This window comes from Pungitius pungitius, chromosome 12, assembly GCF_949316345.1.
Source record: "Pungitius pungitius chromosome 12, fPunPun2.1, whole genome shotgun sequence".
Taxonomy (NCBI): Eukaryota; Metazoa; Chordata; class Actinopteri; order Perciformes; family Gasterosteidae; genus Pungitius; species Pungitius pungitius.
Genome location: NC_084911.1, coordinates 5,369,888 through 5,389,254, shown reverse-complemented (window position 1 = coordinate 5,389,254; position 19,367 = coordinate 5,369,888). Strand labels below are relative to the sequence as shown.

Sequence of the window (19,367 nt, the reverse complement as noted above, 5' to 3'; positions counted from 1 at the left end):
CTGTCAAGACAAGCACATTGTCAATGACTAATTCTATTTGATCAAGCAGCCATAATAACATTTTGAAATGCAAATGTAATTGAGAAACAACCACATTAGATGTGGTGACTTTGAAAAAAGGACGTTCACTGTTTAATAAAACATGCAATGCAAAAAAGAACTTTGGTGTAGAATTACCACCAAATATATGGACACGGTATTTTTACTAAAAGTATGGCGCTATCACTTATTCTCTTGACATGATGCAAATAATTCCGATGGCAAGGGAACGCAGCACAACGCCGAGCGCCCGAGAGTCATTTGTTTTGCCTGAATCGGACGGACTGGATTGGACAGCCGGGGGTTCCGCCCACAAACACACAAGGTGGAGTAGAAAGGAAACAACACGCGGGGCCTGAATGGAGCTGTCAAACAGCCCGTAGTGGAGGATTCCCATTTCAATGTTGAAAATACACGAATAGTGGCAACCTTGAACACAGTGGGGATGGTTATGATTGTGTGGAAAGTGGAAAATTCGACGTTCAAAAGTTGAAACTAAAATAGTTATCATAAATATGTATTTCTATGTCATTCAAATTAAGTCAACCGTGTTTGGGATGATGAGCTGGTAGAAATAAATTAAGCAACCAGTGGCATCCGAATACAGGACTTCAGAGAAAAAAAATTTCGTGATTAAAAAAAAAATAAGAGAGAAAAAGTATTCGGAGCGCAAACTTGGGCTGGAGATCGGTCGTGGGTCGCTCTAACGCGCTGGCGTGAAAAACAAATCCCCCTCGGTTCGGTTAAGAAACAGCGGTGCAAGGCTGGAGGAAAAAATGGATGTCTCCGCGTAGCGAAATGGTTGGATGGAGAGAGAGGAGCTGCTGCGCGTTGAGTGGAGGGAGACGGCGAGTGAGATGGAGGCGGGGGGGAAGGACCATCTCTGCGGGGACTGGAGCCCGGGACCGACGGCGCAGTGCTGGCTATCGTTCAACCCTCCCCTTCTTCCTCCACCACGACGCCGAGAGACTGGTAAGCCCGACAAAAACCACCCGCTCGGCTTCATCCGCCGCTTGAGCCAACGATTAAACACAATGCGCGTCGTAACCCGCCAAATATATCAATTTAATGTGTTATTTTGTTTACTTTAAAAAAAAAGCGCCCCGGTCGGTAGCTTCTTTGTAGTAGCGAACCAAAACGACCGCCGTGGCGGTGTGCAGACGAAGGCAGCCATAGCCGAATTGCTTGTCCTTTACAGCGGGGAAGAAACCGTGTAAACGACCCGGGGAGGTAACGTTAAAAGTAGCTTTTACTCAAAACGCACTCCCGGCGATAGTCTCGCACCAGTTCCCTCGGCTATTTTGAGCTGTAACCGGGGCATTTGCGTGGGGGAATTAGCGGTGCTTTCCGCGCCGAGACCTCCATGCGGCTGTTGGCGGAACAGCCAGCCGCCTCTCTCGGTTAGCCATCAGGGATGTCGGTTTAATATCTCACCGTGCAGAGACTCGCCCTCTCTCTCCCCCTCTCTCTCTCGCGCCCGAGTAGCCCAGAACCGCCGTGGAAACGAGCTCTGAGAACCCGCCTTCTTGTTCTCGCTTTTTTGGATCGAGGCGAAGGGGGGACCCCGCACCGCACCGCCCCGGCACTAGCGCTAAGCTCCGTGTTTTTTTCCTGTTTGCAGTGCGCCATTGGACCTTGTCACGGTAGGTTTCTTCGTAGCGGCATGGCGGATCTGGAGCTTTTTTTCGTGGCGCCAGCGAAGCCACTCGGGCTCGGCTGTTGACGCGTTTCCATCCGAGCGAACGGCTAACAAAGTGGGTCACGTTGTTCAAATTATTCGCTGTAGACGAAACCGCTACGTGACCGTTTAAAAAAAGGAGCTTTTTCGCCGGCGTTTGACCGATAAAAAAAGCATGTTCCGTGTCCTTCTTTCTTCCTGCGCCTCCGCGAGTCCGTGCGACCCGCCACCATCACGTCTGACCCGGGCAGTCCCTTAGAAAAGGGATTTCTATTTTAACCGTGAAGTGTTTGGAAATATTATCGGAAAGACCCACATATGCCCCCGGGAAACGAATTGCTCTCAAACCGGGACAGTATTTAACGTGTGTTATTAAATGCTATTTTGTTAACGTATGGCTCTTAATGTTACATTTAAGCTTAATTTAGCCCACCAAGTTGCCCTTGGTGCTAATGGCTCAGTTCCCAAATGTGATTTTTATTTCATCCATATTTTCCCCCCAAAAATGGATGAAATTCTCAGAAATCTGTAATAAATAACGTCTGCGGATGTAGGTTAAAGCAGCTCTTTTTTGCCGTGGGCGGAAATCGTTGGTTTCCGTGCGGCTCGGTGACACCGCGGTGAGCGGTGGCCATCACGGACACGATGAACAACGAGCAGCCGCCATCATGGGATCGCAGCTCGGCTACGCCTCGCGGAAGAATGCACTCGGTTTGTTCCATAACCCCGAAAACAAAGCCCGAACGAATCGTTTCAGTGGACAACTCTGGACCCCCCCACGTTTTTATTAACTACGAGCGAACAGTACATTGATTTTCCTCGCTCAAATCTCGAGTAAAAAAATTTGACAAACAGGGGTTGTTGTTTTTTTTTTGTTGCACGGCGGAGCTCGATCCGCGTCCGTCGGTCACGAGGCGCTTCTTCCGAGTGGCGCACTTTGGCTCGCAGCGCTTTCCGAGCCACCATTGACCCCCTTTCTCGGGAGACGACGACGACACGGAAAAACCAAGATTTCTTCCCCCCACTCCCGTCCTCGGTCAGCTGGTCGCCTACAGCTGCCCGTCCGTCCACGTCCATTTGCCTTCCTCCTTCCGTGGATCCTCCCTCCCCCGAAAAAACCTCCTGCTCCAGACAGCCGAAAGCCTCCATTTACCGAGCAGGGTGCTGAGAAAATGGTCGCTCCCCCCCCCCCGCACGGCGTTGGCGGTACTTCGCGGGCTGAAGGAGATGCGTTTAAATGCGCTGGAAACGTCCCTCTGCGGAGACTCCTGTTGCTGGCCGTGCCAGCCGAAAGCCCTCCGCGGTGTTATTTGAGATTTCGAAGCCGTCACGAGCGATCGCCCCGCGTCTCACCGTGCAGCGTAAACGTTTTAAGGGGCGGTGTGATGAACATAAAGCATTATGTCGAGGCCAATTCAGATTCCACCACTCACAGATGTGCTTTATCGCTGCGACGCGTATTTATTGTGTAAACGCGCAAATCCCGTTTATCAACGAGTTGGTGATTTTGTAAGACAACCCATTATGCCCGTAGAAGTATCGACACACATTATGTATATATGTATATACTTTCGCAGTATTTGTTTGCTGCTTTTAATGACTTTAATTTCATCTTACTTTTTTAGATTCAGCGCAAGTATGAACGGAGCAATGGAGGCGATCCCGCAAGACAAAGGTGGCATTTTCAAAATTCTTTACACCTCCACAATGACAATACATATGCTATTATAAAAACTGGGTTGTTGTGATGTTAAGCCCACATTTCAATAATGCATTCTATAAGTCACGTTAGCAATTGAAGGGATCACAACCCTTAAGAATAAACCTCAGACACCCAAAACACAGAATATTACATTCATAAAAGTCACTACATGAACAGGATTGGATAGCCTTATTTAACACGATTTTTTGCAAACAAGTGGATTTCATATGCTCATTTCTGTGTCTGTTTTGTTTTTATGTTATCACAGATTGGGCACAGGAGGACCTCTTGAAGCTGCTCGAGGCCATGAAGATGGCCCTCCCTCCGAAAGACAAGAGTAAATACAAAACATCAGAGTCCCACCTCGACTGGGAGAAGGTGGCCTTCAATTCCTTCACAGCAGACATGTGTAAGCAGAAGTGGCAGGAGGTGTCTAAAGAGGTGAGTTGGTTGGGGTCTGCATTTGAGGGGATATCGGAGAGGTGCAGCATTTGTACGAACTGTGCAAAAGTCTGTTCTGTCTTAATTTCTAATATACATTTTTTTGCTGACTGCCAGATTCGTAAATTCCGGACTCTGACTGAACTGATATTTGATGCCCAAGACTACATCAAGCACCCTTACAAGGGCAAAAAGTTAAATGTGAGTTGAACAACCTCAGTTAACAATACGCACCGTGTATACGTGACCGTAACTTTTGAATTTTTACATTAAATATTTCCCCATGATCTGCAGACACACCCAGATTTCCCCAAGAAGCCCTTGACTCCGTACTTCAGATTCTTCATGGAAAAGAGGGCAAAATACGCAAAGTTGCACCCAGAGATGAGCAACCTAGACTTAACTAAAATCCTCTCCAAGAAGTACAGGGAGCTGCCCGACAAAAAGAAGGTCAGTTTAAAGGCATCTTCTGTGCTGCTAAAATATACAAGAATCTGGTTCAGTTCTTTGTTTTATTTCTTATAACAGACACATCGTTTGCCTTTCATTCACTTTTTCACGTTTTCTTCCTTTTCATGCGTTCAGAAAAAGTATGTTGAAGACTTCTTACGAGACAAAGAAACATTTGTGCACAGCATGACGAAGTTCAGGTAAGATCATGTGTTGCAGTTCAGTATAAGTCTTATTAGCTTTCATCACATTCACGGATGATAATTGTTCTTAACTGTTGTGTGATAAAGAGAACTGCACCCTGACCTGGTGGAGAGCATGGCCAACAAAGGTTCAAACATACCAGAGAAACCGAAAACACCCCAACAGCTGTGGTTAAACCATGAAAAGAAGGCTGTCCTCAAGACGCGCCCGGATGTAAGTTCAGACATTTACAACACGGCGCACAAAGGGCACAATTTCACAAAGCGGCCCGTGTTAACTTCCCACCCATTGGCACCAGGCGACCTCCAAAGACATTAAGGAAATTCTTGGCAAACAGTGGACGCAGCTGTCTGACAAGAAGAGACTCAAATGGATCGCCAAGTCTCTGGAGCAGCAGAAACTCTACCAGGTAAGACTGCAGGGGTGTTTAATGTGCTTTTAAGCCAGCATCTGGCAGATGTTCCCGCGACGCTTACAGGTTCTGTTGTGTGTTCGCGATGTTCTAGGGCACAATGCGGGAGTACATCCAGCAGCACCCGGAGTTAAACATGACCCAAGATGTCTTCGTCAAGTCCACCCTGACAAAGGCGGAGCGGCACCTAAAGGACAAATCGGACGGCCGACCCGACAAGCCGCCTCCGTGAGTCACAGCAGCAAACGCGCGTGTGCATGGCACCGCCCCCGGGGAGTGAGTTCTTTTAACACAAAGCGCTTGTTGCACCTCAGAAATGGCTACTCGATGTTCTGTGCGGAGTTGATGTCGAGCATGAAGGACGTGCCCAGCACGCAGCGCATGGTGATGTGCAGCCAGCGGTGGAAGCTGCTGAAACAGTGTGAGAAGGACGCTTACCAGAAACGCTGTGAACAGGTGGGTGCACAATCCACTTGGATCATTATTCATTCATTTTTTCAAAAATGGGAAAACATTTTGTCTTAAATATTTTTTGTTGTTGTTTTTTTTTTTAGAGGAAGAAGAATTTTGAAATTGAAATGAACGCATTCCTCAGTGTAAGTCAAGGTTTCTTGTGTTTTGTTTGCAACTGTCAATGTCCTTATTTGTGTGCCATACTTTTTGCTGCAAGATTTTCTCACGAGTATTTCCTCTGCTGTGTGGATCTGTAGAGTTTAACAGAGGAGGAGCAAAACCGGGTTTTGTCCGAGGACAAATTGGGTTTTAAGCGGGCCGGAGCCAACGGCCCAGCCGCCAAAAAGAAGGCCACTAAAGCGGTGGTAAGACCACTTTCACCGTCTTCACATTTGGTCAGACACAAACTCCATTGACGGATAAACCTCTTTAGCTTTTTGTTCACTGGTTTGACCGCAACAATACCAATTTTAACAAATACAGTTGACTATTGGGAGTTTAGCATGTGAAGCTCAAGTCCCATTCGCTTAATGTTAACTGTTCGTACTCTTTAACGGTCACGCTTTCATATTGTATCGGTGCGTTTTGGGGTCCGTTATGATACTCTGTCTTTTTAACCTGTAGGCCAATCCAGAGAAACCTAAAAGGCCAATTTCAGCCATGTTCATCTTCTCTGAGGAAAGGCGCCCAAAGCTGCAGCAGGAGCGACCGGACCTTTCCGACAGCGAGCTCACGCGCCTCCTCGCGCGCATGTGGAATGAGCTGCCGGACAAGAAGAAGGTAATGTGATGAAGGAATGCCAGGAGAACTGAGCAAAATCATGCCGACGTGTTTTTTAATTTTCTTCTGACTTTCTACTGATCGTGTGGTCTCGGTCGTTTAGGAGAAGTTCAAACGCATGGAGGCCATCCTGAAGGCTGAGACGGAGAAGAGGGAGGATCGCAGTCGTCTGCCGGACCCCCCCAAGACCGCGCAGGACATCTGGCAGCAGAGTGTCATCGGAGACTACTTGGCCAGATTTAAGGTATTCACCCTAGAAGCGCAAACTGGTTGTTGTGATGTTACCACAGCCGAACACATTGAATTGGTTCGCCCTCCCTGGTTGTGTTGACGCCTCAACTCCAATAACTCGTATATGTAAGTGTGCGTCCAGGAGCGTGTTGACAAGCTTTGTTCCAAGAGTTTTATAGCTAAAGGTCAAAAAAACGGAACTACCGAGAGTCAGCACTCAACAATGAAGTCAATAAATGTGTTTCCTCATCTCCATGTAGTCACTGGGGATGATGAGTCAAACTGCTATTAATAATGACCTGTGATTGTAACAGCCTGATAACTACACAAAATACTCCTCATTTTACCTCAACTCCCATATCATTTGTGCCGGTGTTTTGCAGAATGACCGACAAAAGGCGCAAAAATCCATGGAAACAACCTGGAGTACCATGGAGAAAAAAGAGAAAATCATGTGGATCAAAAAGGCAGCAGAGGACCAGAAGAGATACGAGGTTAGTATCCTTTCCCCGATGACGTCCCAGAGAGCTCCACCACACCTGTTGAGCAGTGACAACTAACACACATGTCCTCAACAGAGAGACCTGTGTGAGATGCGCTCGCCCGCAATAGTCTTCCCCACTGGGAAGAAGATGAAGTTTGAGGGAGAACCCAAGAAACCGCCCTCGTAAGTCTGCCATGTGTCACGTGTCCGTGCTGCCTGTTGCCCGGTGCGTTCTCGTGGAAACTCAGCGTTGCGGTTGTCCCTTTTGCTTTTGGCCTTCTAGAAATGGATACCAGAAGTTTTCCCAGGAGATGCTGTCCAACGGGGAGCTGAACCACCACCCAATGAAAGCGCGCATGACCGAGATCGGCAGCCGCTGGCAGAGGCTGCCGCTAAAGGAGAAGGACCGCTACAAGAAGATCGCCGAGGAGAAGCAGAGGCAGTACAAAGGCCAACTTGAGCAGTGGCTCGCTGTAAGTGGTGGTTGATTGACAGTGGGGGGGGGGGGGGCGGGGATATGTCGAGAGGTGTTCGGACGCTCGAACTGACCCGCGCTGTCATTCCTCCACAGAGTTTGACTTCGCAAGAGAGAAACGCATACAAAGAATACAATTCACAGGTAAGTCAGTTGTTTCAGGGGCTCGGGAGGAGGCCTGTGGTGATAAGTCTGTCTTCTATGTGACATCGGTGTGTCTGTAACCTTTCAGAAACGGAGGACTACAGCGAAACCCGGAGGCCCTGCGGCAAAGGCCAAGAAATCTGTAAGTGCCGTCTCTCTCTCTCTCTCTCTCTCTCTCTCTCCCTCTTGTCTCACAGTTCAGCTGCAGTGATGTCATGTGTTGATGATGTCCTCTTTACCTGAAAACCTCTTTTTCCACAGGACACCGAGGAAGAGGAGGAGGAAGAGGACGAGGAGGAGGAGGAGCGTGAGAAGGCTTCCTCTGATGCCGACTCCTCCAGCGACGATGACGACGACGATGACGATGACGGCGACGTGAGTTGCATCTTCGGTTAAAACAAGGGGCCGGCGGCAAGAAGTGGGCGTCGCCGCTGCTAAACAAATACAATTATCTTTCATTGTCGTTTGTTAGAAGGATGACGACGACGATGACGACGACGACGACGATGATGATGACGATGACGACGACGAAGCAGAGGACAAGGAGAACAAGTCTGAGGACAGCAGCAGCGACTCGAACTCCCAGGGGTCATCGGACTCCGACTCGGACTGAACCCGGCCGAGGTCGGCGTGAGACGAACTGAGCAGCGCCGAGCTGAGCCAAGAGTCAAGGGGAGCTCTGTCCCTGTGCCATTCTCCCCCTCCCCCCCCTCTCCTGCCCCCCCACCACCAGGGGGAGCCCCCACAGCGCCTCATCCACTTCACACTTTATGTCGCTGCCTCTGTGATCTCACTCACGGAGGGGGGGGGACGCCGCCCCTCACGTCCAGAGTCCGCTTCCTTCCCTCCCCCCGGTGCGATCGGCCCTCTCGCCGCACGGGCCGCTGACGTTATGCCAAAACCTGCATCCCACTGGTTTGGTGATGTCATGAACATTTCTGCTGCTGGTTTCAATCTTGACTTCCAGGTTCAATGGTTTAAGGTTCGGGTTTTTTAATGTTGAGGGGTGATTATTACCTGTCAGTGTTTTTTATTTTATTCTTCTGCTGATTAGTTGAAGACAGGTGGCGCGAGATTTGTGAACAGGCTTCATGGAGCCAAAGAACATAGCATAGTGGATCTCTTTAGGACCGAGGGGAGGGGGTGGGGGGCAGGATGCTGAAAAATTGCACTCTTTAGTATGTTTCCTTTTTTTGAGCGTTGTCACATTGTTCTGTCATATAAATTTCTGATGTAGATTTTATCATTTGGTTCTTAAAGAGGTGGTATTTTTTCAGGAAAAAAAATCAAGCCATTATGAATGTTTTTTTTTTTTTTTTTTTTCTTTGTTGCTGGAAAACTTTTGAACTTGTTACTTACCCTTGTTCTCATTTAAAAGGTAATGGTGCCTATATAAAGTATTCACCCCCTCTTGGACTTGTTTTATTGTTTTACAACATTGAGCTAAAGGATACGTTGAAAGTCATTAACAACAGTTTGTTCTTTGCACTGCAGAGTTTAGAGAAGGCTTCAGAGTGAAGGAGACAAAACTGAAACCAACGTCAATCTCTTCTAACTTCAATTGGAGAGCGACGAGCTCTCGGGGGACTCAGCAGAACAAATCAATCTCTACTGAGATCTCAATGAAGTGCAAGTTTTAAAATGACTCCCCCGGTTCCGTAATGATTCACCCCTGAAATGTAGCAAATGCATCTTTGGCTGCAGTCACCCCCATTTGTATTTTAACATCTTTCTGAGGAATTGGCCCTATTGGGGTTTCGAGGGACCTCATAGTCTGCTCTTAGCTCATTTAAGTGTTAATTTTAATTACCCCATTTTTTCGGCTGAAATAACCCTCTTCAATGTTCCCGTTTCCTTCCAGCTAAATTTTAGTGTTGGGAAAACTTAATACCGGTTTCAAAAGATTATTTTAGGTCTTTATCCAGATTTGAAAAACGTTCAAGATTTTTTTTTTCTTTTTGTCAATTGAGGTCAAAAACACCTGACAGCTTCTAATGTGTCAGAAACAAAAAATGGTTTAATACTTTCTATAGGTGCTGTAGGAGCCAGTAGCATGTCTGCCATTGGTCCATTAGTGTGAATGGCAGTAAGAGACGGGGTTTATTGAGGGATCTCACTTGTTTTCCGCTCGCAGATTTGAAAGAATACGTCGCACACCTGGTGCATTTTTCTCCTCTGAAACGTTGCTCTGTTTTGTTTACAGCTTATTGGAATTGTCATTAGGTTTAGTTTTAATTAATTGTGACCAGTTTTGTTCTGATCCGTCTCGAATGATCTCTGTGGATCATTAAACTGAATGATTTCCATCAGTTGAACTATTTTGTAATGGTATTTACTGTATTCCATTTGGGTTTTTAGTCCGATGCTTAGTCCCAAAAACGTGTGCACTTAAATGTAAATGTGTCCCTCTGTGAGCTGTGTATAGACGAGGGTGTGAGTGTTTCTTTCTTTGCTTTAACGTGTGCTGTTATCATTCTGTTGCATACCCTGACGTAACTGCAGTGTGCCTGCGGGGGAGGGGACGTCCTACCAACACATGAATGTAGATATTGTTAATCTTTTTATCTTTTTTTTTTTTTCTTCCCAACAGTAAGTTTTCTGTCCGGCGCTCAACTTTCACAGCTGTCATTTTGGGTGCACAGCCGGTAATAACCGGTTATCGATGGACAGATCGTTAATAGGATTTGCATTGCTGTCTGAAACAAAGACCAGCATCAGCTTTATACATATTTTTAGGGGGAGAATAAGAAAAGTGATGCTGATATTGATAGGTGGGAGTTTGTAAAGGAATTTGGGGAGCCGAGTTGCCAGATGAATCGGGGGTTGAAAACTGTAATTTTTCCTGTAAATACTGTTTTTGGGGTTTTTTTGTATCGAGTGCTATCGTTTTGTTAGTGCTTTCATTCGGCAAACCTTCATCTGTGACTTCTGAGGCCAGTGAGTTTTTCCCCCCTCACAGGAGAGAGGTTTTTGATTTAGTTCACTTGTTTTTAGTTGTTTCTCCACTCCCTTACGTAGGTTTATATCAAAGACTGCAAAGCTATACAAGTTTGTACTGCTGATCATTTGACAATTTGGTGTTTTCTATAGCTGAGGGTGTTATGTCCTTGTAGTTCAAGTATTTGGGCAAATAAAAAAAAAAAAGATCTTTAACAGTTTTAACACTTCTGTGCTCCGTTCGAACCTTGTACCAGCAGGCAGGACGTCTGTCCGTGTGCGGTTCCCAATCAAGTGAATCAATAATGCAACATCATAAAAATTGTATGTTATAGAGGTATAACTCCTTTGTCAAGGAAAGGTGTCGGTCCATATTTTTAAGTGTTCTGTTTTACAGGGGTTTTTTTTATTTAAAATATTTAAATCGGAATGGCTTCAGTTGTAAAAAACAAGTCAAATTCTTGTAGTTTCTAAAATAAATGTTGGTGGAGGTTTTCACTACATTACAGACAGTAATGCACCCTTATTGTGCAGCTGCATGAAACGTGTGGGGATGTGCGTATACTTTTGGTCCTGTGGTGCTTACTGCTCTTACAGATGACGTCATTCAACTGTTCAGGCATAACTAAATGATCACAGATAATGTACGACAATCCCGTTCATCTATTAACGTCTGAAGTCAATAGTGAGCGTTCCTAAACTGACACTGACACCGGAAGCTCTTTTATGTAGCTTCAAAATAAAATATATAGTGCCTCGAATATGTCACAATACTCCTAGCAACCAGAGCTTTTGTTGTGCTGAATATTCTTGGCTGAATATGGATGGATGTGAAAATAACTTAAATTCAACATCTGTTAATGATCCGCCATGAAAGTGTTGACGGCTGGATTTAATTTTCAGACTAAGATTTTAAACACAAGATAGATTAATAGATGAGGATAAATTAATTACATGTTATAGTTACATGAACAATGTAGTAGTTCAAATGAGCTGTAATGTTTGCTTCTTTTATATCTCGATGCTCTACAAATGACATTGATCTGGTGTAATAATTATGAGCGAGGCTGTATTTCTATATCGTGGCATTTACTTTTATTTAATCACCATATACGAGTACCGCTTAACGTTTGTAAACCAGGCTTTTATTGTTGAGGTTTAAACCGGAAGACGGTCGTGTTGTTTTGCAGCGCGCTACTTGACTGTCGGCCTCCTCGGTGTCCAGCGGGCGTGCAGCAATAAATTTAACCTGCGACAACAAATAATATGAACAGTGGATTTTTAAATCATTCCTTGGCGATAGAAAAGATGTATGTAGCTAAAGACCAGACTTTTTATTAATCTATTTATCCTAGTACTCACCGAGATGTTGCGCACATCGGATAAACTGCCCGTGTCGGGCTGAGTTTTCGGTACGACAAGGTAAGAGGAAACATTTTGTTGTTGTTGTTGTTCTTGTTGTGAAACGAGATAACGTCTCTAACGTTACATTATTTCCGAGTCAAGTGACACGCGCGGCTACGGTCGCAGACGCCTAGAACACTTGGAAGTAACGCTAGTTGACGCCAAAACGGTGTTTCGTTTCCCCCCCCCCCCCCACTGCAAGCGGTGACTGACGCTCGCGAGGTGACGCTTCGTTGGCTTCATGCGTGTAAACCTCACACGAGGGGACGCGTCTCGGCTTCAGTCAACAAGCGCGGCGGCTTTGCTGCGTGACGCGATGGGCTTCCGCGTTGTGCTCATTGGCGCGTGGACGTTACGTTGAAGCCCGTCGAACGTTAACGGGGACACTCAACGCGATCACCGTGTGCGGGTTCGCGCTGCGTCATTTTTCAATGGCCTTTTCTGATGCGGTGTCTGTTTATTACACATCAAAAATAAAACGCTCAGTATATATTATACATAAATAGCTAGTACTATATAACGTAACAGAGCATAGCGTAGTATAGAATCACTGCATACTAGACTCAATTTAATATTATGTCTGTTCTGTTTTTAAATGTATACACATTTTTTCTTTCTGTTTTCAACAGAATGAAGACACATTTGCAACACGTATCGACTCGACCCTCTTTCAACAGCATGTCATTTCCTATCAGTCTGATTGAACTTGAACCCTTGGTGATAATAATGATGTTTGGTTAATCGTCTCATGGTTGTAATCTTCAGGTCAGCAACTCATTACCTTGCTGTCAGGATTTCCCATACAGATTTTCAAATGAAAATGGAGGATATGCCCCTGTCAGGCCCAGACAACACCAGGCTGGAGGTGTGTGTGTGTGTGTGTGTGTGTGTGTGTGTGTGTGTGTGTGTGTGTGTGTGTGTGTGTGTGTGTGTGTGTGTGTGTGTGTGTGTGTGTGTGTGTGTGTGTGTGTGTGTGTGTGTGTGTGTGTGTGTGTGTGTGTGTGTGTTAAACATTTAAGTGTCACAAATATGGAAAGTGGGGGTGGGGGGCAAATACCTTTTGATAGCACTGCATAAACAAACATCATTTTTTAGACAGATTTCATGTGTTTCAACGGTCCATCCATTTTGAATATTGCTTTCAATGTTCCCATCATAGGCCTTGGTCCATGACATCTACTCTGAGCTGGTGGAAGATGCCTGTTTGGGCCTGTGCTTCGAGGTTCATCGTGCTGTGAAACAGGGCTGTTTCTTCTTGGATGAAACAGACCAAGAGAGCATGAAAGAGTTCGGTTAGTTGCCGTGTCCTCCAGTTCCTACCGGCCCGTTTGCCGTCTCATTTTGTTCTGACAGAATGAGACATTTTTTGACTCTTTCAGAAATTGTGGATCAGCCAGGTGTCGACATATTTGGCCAGGTGTACAACCAGTGGAAAAACAAAGAGTGTGAGTGCCCGAACTGCAAGAGACTGATCGCAGCCTCTCGCTTCGCCCCACACTTGGAGAAATGTCTCGGCATGGGCCGCAACAGCAGTCGCATCGCCAACCGCAGGTCAGACGGCCGAGCTCGTGCGGATCGGGCGGGTTGTTGAATTGACGTTGGATCAAACTGTCGGAATTAAGTTTTTGCCTCTTTCACAGGCTAGCCAGCAACAATAACATGAGCAAATCCGAGAGCGACCAGGAGGACAACGATGACCTCAATGATAACGACTGGTCGTATGGGGCGGAGAAAAAGGGTGAGCTTTTTCTAAAAAAAAATCTAACTTTAATGTTCACTGGGCTAAGAGAAAAATTAAGTACAACCTCATGTTCCTTTTTACATAATATACAAACTTATTATTTCCATGTTGCAGCCAAGAAAAGGAAGTCAGATAAGGTATTTTTTCCTTTGTTTCCTCTTGCCGACGGTATTCGAGTAAGTACTATGAACATTTTGTTTTGCATGATCATGAGGTTAATCTAACCTGAATGTTTTTTTTGTGCAGAATCAAAATTCCCCGAGAAGATCCAAGTCTCTAAAACATAAAAATGGTGAGTCTGTGGTTTTTTTTGCGTCTTGTGAAAAGTTTTGGTCAATCTGACTTTTGGTCCATTCGCCTTTGTCATTGTGGTGTAAATGTCTGAGTTGCTCTTTGCAAGCAGTTTCCTCAGGACACCAGCTCCCAGCGGAGACAAGTTCTACCTTTCTACATTTAATGATCGAGTACCAGCTGCACAGAGCCCTGTTGGCTTAATTCACAAATTCTAAAAGTTTTAGAAGAAGGGATTTCTATGCGAGTCATAGTTACATTTCAACCTAAAAAGATATAAAAGTTATTTCTCTATTTTCTCTCCAGGTGAGCTCGGCAGCAGCGTCAGTTCGGAGCCTTACAAGGTGACAAGTGTTTCTTCGCTCTACTTGCCTGAAAGACCCCAAAACCGTTCCTTCTTGTCTTGTATCCACATCGTATCTTTGTCTGTCTTTTCTTTTCAGTACAATTATAATCCCGGCATCAGTTATGAGACTTTAGGCCCCGATGAGGTCAGATCCCTCTTAACGACGGTGCGTAGCCTAAATCGTCCCTCGGTCATTGTGATCCTCACCATCTATTATATCGATCTGGATCGGTGAAGTTGTGATTTGTCTTCTACAGCAATGCGGGGTGATCTCTGAGCACACCAAGAAGATGTGTACCAGGTAATCACTGTGCAATTCACTGGCTCATAGACAAACCAGTGTGGACAAATGTCCAATCTGGGATAAGGGTTAACTGCTGTCAAAACGCTGACATGCAGGACGGTTCAAGGTACTGCGACGCCCGGCCCAGATTTAATCCAAATTCTCACGTCAATGTCTTCATGTCCCTTTTCAGTCTCTATGGAACTTGGTCTAAAAAAACTATATCAACAGACACGGCAAGTGAGGGTTTCACTCAAGACCAGTTTTCTTTTGCCTAATCATGAAAATGATTCTTTACGTTGGGACCCACTCACAAGGGTACACAAGTGGCAACTTGTCGCATTTCAACACAACATTTTTCTGGAGCTGTTGCTTGATTGCGCCCCCCCCCCCAAAAAAAAAAAAATGATAGAGAAGAAGATATTCAATTAAAAAGACCACAGAGGACCCTGTCCGTGACCAATCTCAACCATTAACCCTTTAACACCCCACTGCTGCTCTGCCCCGTCTGATTGGTCACTGGACATGTCCCCTCCCCCCCCCCCCCCCTCCCCGCGGCTGCGTGTGCGGCCCCCCCGGCAGGGTGAAGCATGAAGCTGTGTCGGCCATGTATAATGCCACCTTGTGTACCACCAGGTCTCAGCGATGTCCCCAGCATACGGACGAACAGAGGAGGGCCGTCAGGGTGTTCCTCCTGGGGCCGTCCGCGTGAGTGTGTAATTATGTTTGAATGAGTGTTGTGACAGTGATGGCGCCGCTGTCAGCTGATACCGTTGAAAGGGGGGCGGGGGGGTTTGGACGGAGGTGCGTGCAGAACAACGCCGCTGGTCGGGGGCTTATGAACGCTCGGTGCGATGGCGCCTTTTCTAGCGTTAAGACAAGGTCGTACTTTACCACCAGGGTATTCTTTCCCGGCCTGTAGAGGTTTTCAATGGGAGAGCATCGTTACACGTGATTCAGCAAACGCTGTGGTCGTGCCCGCATGACTTTTCATCCCAGCCATACTTATACTGTCTCACAAACCCTACATTGTATTTGTGTTTTCATTTCTAAGCTCGACTCTTGAGTTTTAACAAGATTCTTTGGCTTATCACAATTAAATGAAATTGCGGGTTTTTATTCACCAGCTTACCATGAACATTGTGTTCTAGAGTTATGGACTTTATATAAATTACAAATGGATGTGATTGGATGAGTCCAGCACTCACTTGGCTGACTTCCTGTTTAGACACAGCTGCTTATAAAGGCATCGTGGAAGCCGTCTTCCATTCAAACTAAAAGAGATGAATGTAAGAAATCGGCTCCAAATCACCAGATACGACATTTCGTACTATTCTGCTTGAAAAGTCAAATGAAACCCCCCCCAAGCTGTGTGCTGCATACACTGAAAGGCTTCGTGACCGGGTGGCGAGTGAGCTGCTGTCAGCGACAAACCTGCAGTAAAAGGCGCTCTTGACACGTTAGGAGAACACGTCGAAACATTCTGCAGTTTGCTGCGACAGAGTAATTAGAACGGGACAGGCGGAGGTGAACACTCACTCAGTGAACGCAAGATGACAAAAAAACCAGTTAATAATCTCTCAACAGCTGGATCTAAAAGAAACACATGAAGTGCATAGTATCCGATGCAGAGATGCACCTCCTCTGAATTGAGCCAAAAAGAGCAATGTAACCAAATGCTTCTCGTGATTTTTCCATATTTTAAAGAATAGGTCAAATGGATTTTTGGTTCGAAATAAAGCGTTACTACATCACCAATCAAAATGAGACGAGATAAGAAACTCAAGTAGGTGAAGCGCTTTTGTTAAAAAGCTGATCGTCTGTTGAAGTGGGCCCAATAATAGATAACACTGTGCTGCCATTGACTCTGTTCTGAAGATATTCCAGTCTAACCAGTCAGTACCCGTGTCTGGTTTTGCTGGAACAGGCCGTCCCTCCCCGATGGAGACGCTGTGGTGGAGAGCAACCCCTTTGACATTCCAGATGGACAGACCCTGATGGGCCGGCTGCAGTGGGAGGACTCCCCTGATATCTCACCCACTGACTCGGCCTCGTCCAAAGCCAGTAAGGACATGACACGCTGCGTCGCACTGCAAGTCCTTTTGATAAAGACCTACGCGGTTGAGTGAGACATTTTTCTGCACCTCTCACAGGCACCAACCATTCCGATTCCAGGAGGCCCAAGAAAAAGAAGACACCCTCTCTTGGTTTGAACAGTGGAGTGGGTGGTGGCGGGGGAGGAGGAGGAGGAGGAGGAGGTGGTGGTGGTGGTGGAAGTTTGTCGGGAGGCGGCGGCAGCAGCGGCTCTCAGAGTAATATCATGTTATCGACCAAAAAAAAGAGGCCCAAGCTGTCGGCGCCTCCAATCACCAGTATCTACGATGACTTAAACTAGCACCAGCCCCCCCCCCCCCCCCCGTCAGCACGAGCAGCTCCGCCCTCCTCCGCTCAGACCTGGCCTGGATGTGATGCGACTCGATTTAGTAGTTCTAGTTCATTCCGCCTTGTCACGTGAGAACATCTGTAGTGGGGAAAACAACCTTTAATGTGGCTTTTGGGGAAAATCCCACAGTGAAGCAGACGTAACCGTATGTAGTTTCTGAACTGATGGGAGGCCTTCAGGTGTGGATCAGATGGCCTTTGCAAAGTCCTTTTCTGTCCAAGTCAGTCAAAATGTCTGCTGTGAAATACGCCCATCAGGAGACTCTGGGGATCCACTTCTCTGGGTTTTTTGTACAGAATGTCCCTAAAAATCTAAATTCCTGACGACTACTTATTTAGAGAATTTTTTGGTGCCCCTGTATGTGCTGAGTTTTGAAGTTGCTTGTATTGCATTGTATTGCACAGTTGTGTGAGTGTGTGTGTGTGTGTGTGTGTGTATTCATAAAACTATGCATCCTAGAATGTGATACTAGTGAAAGTGTGTGTGTGTGTGCCATTTGACATATTTCACTTTGTTTGGTTGATTTCTAGTAATCTATTTAAGGTGTGTGTTTATGATGAGATCTGATGAGCCAGCAGGCTTTGGGCACATGCACAGTGTACACATACGTGTGTGTGGCGACGCGTGAGATGGAAACGTTAATCATGAATCCAACATAACTGTCTCTCCTCGGTGCAAATCTTGTGTTTTTTCCACTTTCTTTCTGCTTATAGATCAAATGTCGCTCAAAAGTGCTTCAGTTGAGCTCGTGACTGATACGTCTGTGAGCCTGTATATTGTCTTATGTGAAGGTTGTAGGGAGCTATATTTACCTGCTTTGGAGGTCAGCCGCACTATTTTGCTGATCCTGTACTTGTATGTCTTAGTGAAGCTCTTTTTATTGATTTTCCTCCTCAAACTTGACAGTTTTCAGTTATTATTGTTGAGTACGAGGGTGATGTCTTGTGTTTTAATAAATCAGGATGAAATCAATGTAAAACTTGGACTGTATGAAAGGGGGGGGGGGGGGGTGTAGCTGCTGGTGTACTCCATCAGAAAAGCTAAACAATCAAATTGCACCAGATAACCTCCACCACGTTATTTTTGTGTTTTTTTTTTTTTTTTAATGCTATTTCTTTTGAAAGTCTGGCAACCACACTCACGTCACCCTGTGATTGGTCAGCTGTGCAGAGGCGAGCGAAGACCCGACCTTCCGTCCCCTCAATCCCATTCGGTCGGCTTCCTCCAGGTGCAGCCCGTTCATTAAATGTACGCCACATCTGAGCGTCATTGCATCTGGCCGCTCTCCGGTGTCTTCACGCCTTCGGGTGTCGCAGTGCAGGACACAGTCGGCCCGAGTGTTTGTTTTCTTTTGAAAGGGTGGATCATTTAAAAAATACCCCTATATATATATATACCCTTATATTTTATAGGATTCTCTCCTTGAGATTTATTTTGACTTTTTTTTTTTACCCATTTGGTGGCTGAGAACAGAGTTGTTGTTGTTGTTGTTGTAAGGTTTAATTTCCAGGTATTTGGAGAAGTGTTTTATTATTTTAACTTAAGGGGAGGGTTCAAATGAAATATAAATAATGGGTGTAATATAATATAAAATGGATTCAATATAAAGATTCAAACTGGCTGCAAACCCAAACCATTTTCGCACATGGCCCTTCAGTCGAGTTGTTTCTGTTATAAACGAATCAGTGGGGCCTTGATTGGATTCCAGCTCTTGCCTTTGTTTCCGTGATGGTCGTTCGTGACTGACTGTGCCCTTTTGAATCTTTTCCAGTAAAGTCTTGTGATGCACACTAACGATACATGAACTGTAATTGAGATATTCTGCTAGGTGTCATTTAGATCGTGGAACAACTCTCTGTGGATGAACAGCCGATGTTCTCTTGTGGCTCTTTGTGCGCAGTGCGAGTGCAATAACCAAGAATGCGATGTTGTGAGTTTCCAATATTTGTTTATGCACAAGCCTGTGCGCGTGTGAACTTTCTCCACTGCCATGCGTAGTGGAGTTTGTATATAAATAAACACAAACTCTACCCAGAGGGTCCCTTCTTTAGACTACAAGCAGACACTGAAAGCGCTTTGGTTTGAAATGCTTTAATTTGAGATCACTGAAGCCGGAGCAGTCCAGCATAACCAGGAGGGGGTTCCCCTTCCAAATCTTTAAGTGCCAGATGCCGGTTCATCCGATTCAATTTATTTACAGAAAATACACAACGTATTTACAATATATTCTCAAATGGCCTATTTTCATGTCTAGTGATTATTTAAATTAGCCTATTTCTATATAGCAACAGCTTTTGAAATTGTCCAGCTTGGCGACGAGGCCGCTGTAAAGTCCATATTCGCTTGAGTCATTCATATACACAAAATAATGGTACTTTAACACACCGCACAACAGTGAGGGGTTCCAAAATATTTCAGATTCTGGCATC

General features: G+C 45.6%; 2 protein-coding genes across 5 annotated transcripts; both read left to right on the top strand.

Moving 5' to 3' along the window:
• Positions 1–748: 748 nt before the first annotated feature.
• On the top strand, positions 749–9,808 carry ubtf (upstream binding transcription factor). 3 transcript variants are annotated; one of them, XM_062566052.1, is made up of 21 exons: positions 749–1,011; positions 3,343–3,392; positions 3,688–3,860; positions 3,978–4,061; positions 4,155–4,310; positions 4,446–4,510; positions 4,601–4,727; positions 4,813–4,923; positions 5,021–5,154; positions 5,241–5,382; positions 5,481–5,522; positions 5,637–5,744; positions 6,004–6,159; positions 6,263–6,403; positions 6,774–6,884; positions 6,969–7,057; positions 7,158–7,347; positions 7,446–7,493; positions 7,582–7,635; positions 7,755–7,868; positions 7,966–9,808. In XM_062566052.1, exons 2-21 carry the CDS (start codon positions 3,356–3,358, stop codon positions 8,104–8,106), a joined length of 2,223 nt encoding a protein of 740 aa, XP_062422036.1. In that variant the 5' UTR covers positions 749–1,011; positions 3,343–3,355; the 3' UTR covers positions 8,107–9,808. The 3 variants fall into 3 exon arrangements, with proteins under 3 accessions (XP_062422036.1, XP_062422037.1, XP_062422038.1); XM_062566053.1 differs by lacking the exon at positions 749–1,011 and adding an exon at positions 1,313–1,682; XM_062566054.1 differs by lacking the exon at positions 749–1,011 and adding an exon at positions 2,264–2,428.
• A 1,814-nt stretch (positions 9,809–11,622) lies between these two features.
• On the top strand, positions 11,623–18,972 carry atxn7l3a (ataxin 7 like 3a). 2 transcript variants are annotated; one of them, XM_037476597.2, is made up of 14 exons: positions 11,626–11,852; positions 12,464–12,510; positions 12,600–12,699; positions 12,994–13,126; positions 13,214–13,385; positions 13,475–13,572; positions 13,690–13,712; positions 13,822–13,867; positions 14,173–14,210; positions 14,310–14,378; positions 14,470–14,513; positions 15,132–15,203; positions 16,423–16,559; positions 16,649–18,972. In XM_037476597.2, the coding sequence occupies exons 3-14, from the start codon at positions 12,649–12,651 to the stop codon at positions 16,888–16,890; spliced, it is 1,125 nt and encodes a 374-aa protein (XP_037332494.2). In that variant the 5' UTR covers positions 11,626–11,852; positions 12,464–12,510; positions 12,600–12,648; the 3' UTR covers positions 16,891–18,972. The 2 variants fall into 2 exon arrangements, with proteins under 2 accessions (XP_037332496.2, XP_037332494.2); XM_037476599.2 differs by lacking the exon at positions 15,132–15,203 and having other exon boundaries at positions 11,623–11,852.
• The last annotated feature ends 395 nt before the right edge of the window (positions 18,973–19,367 follow it).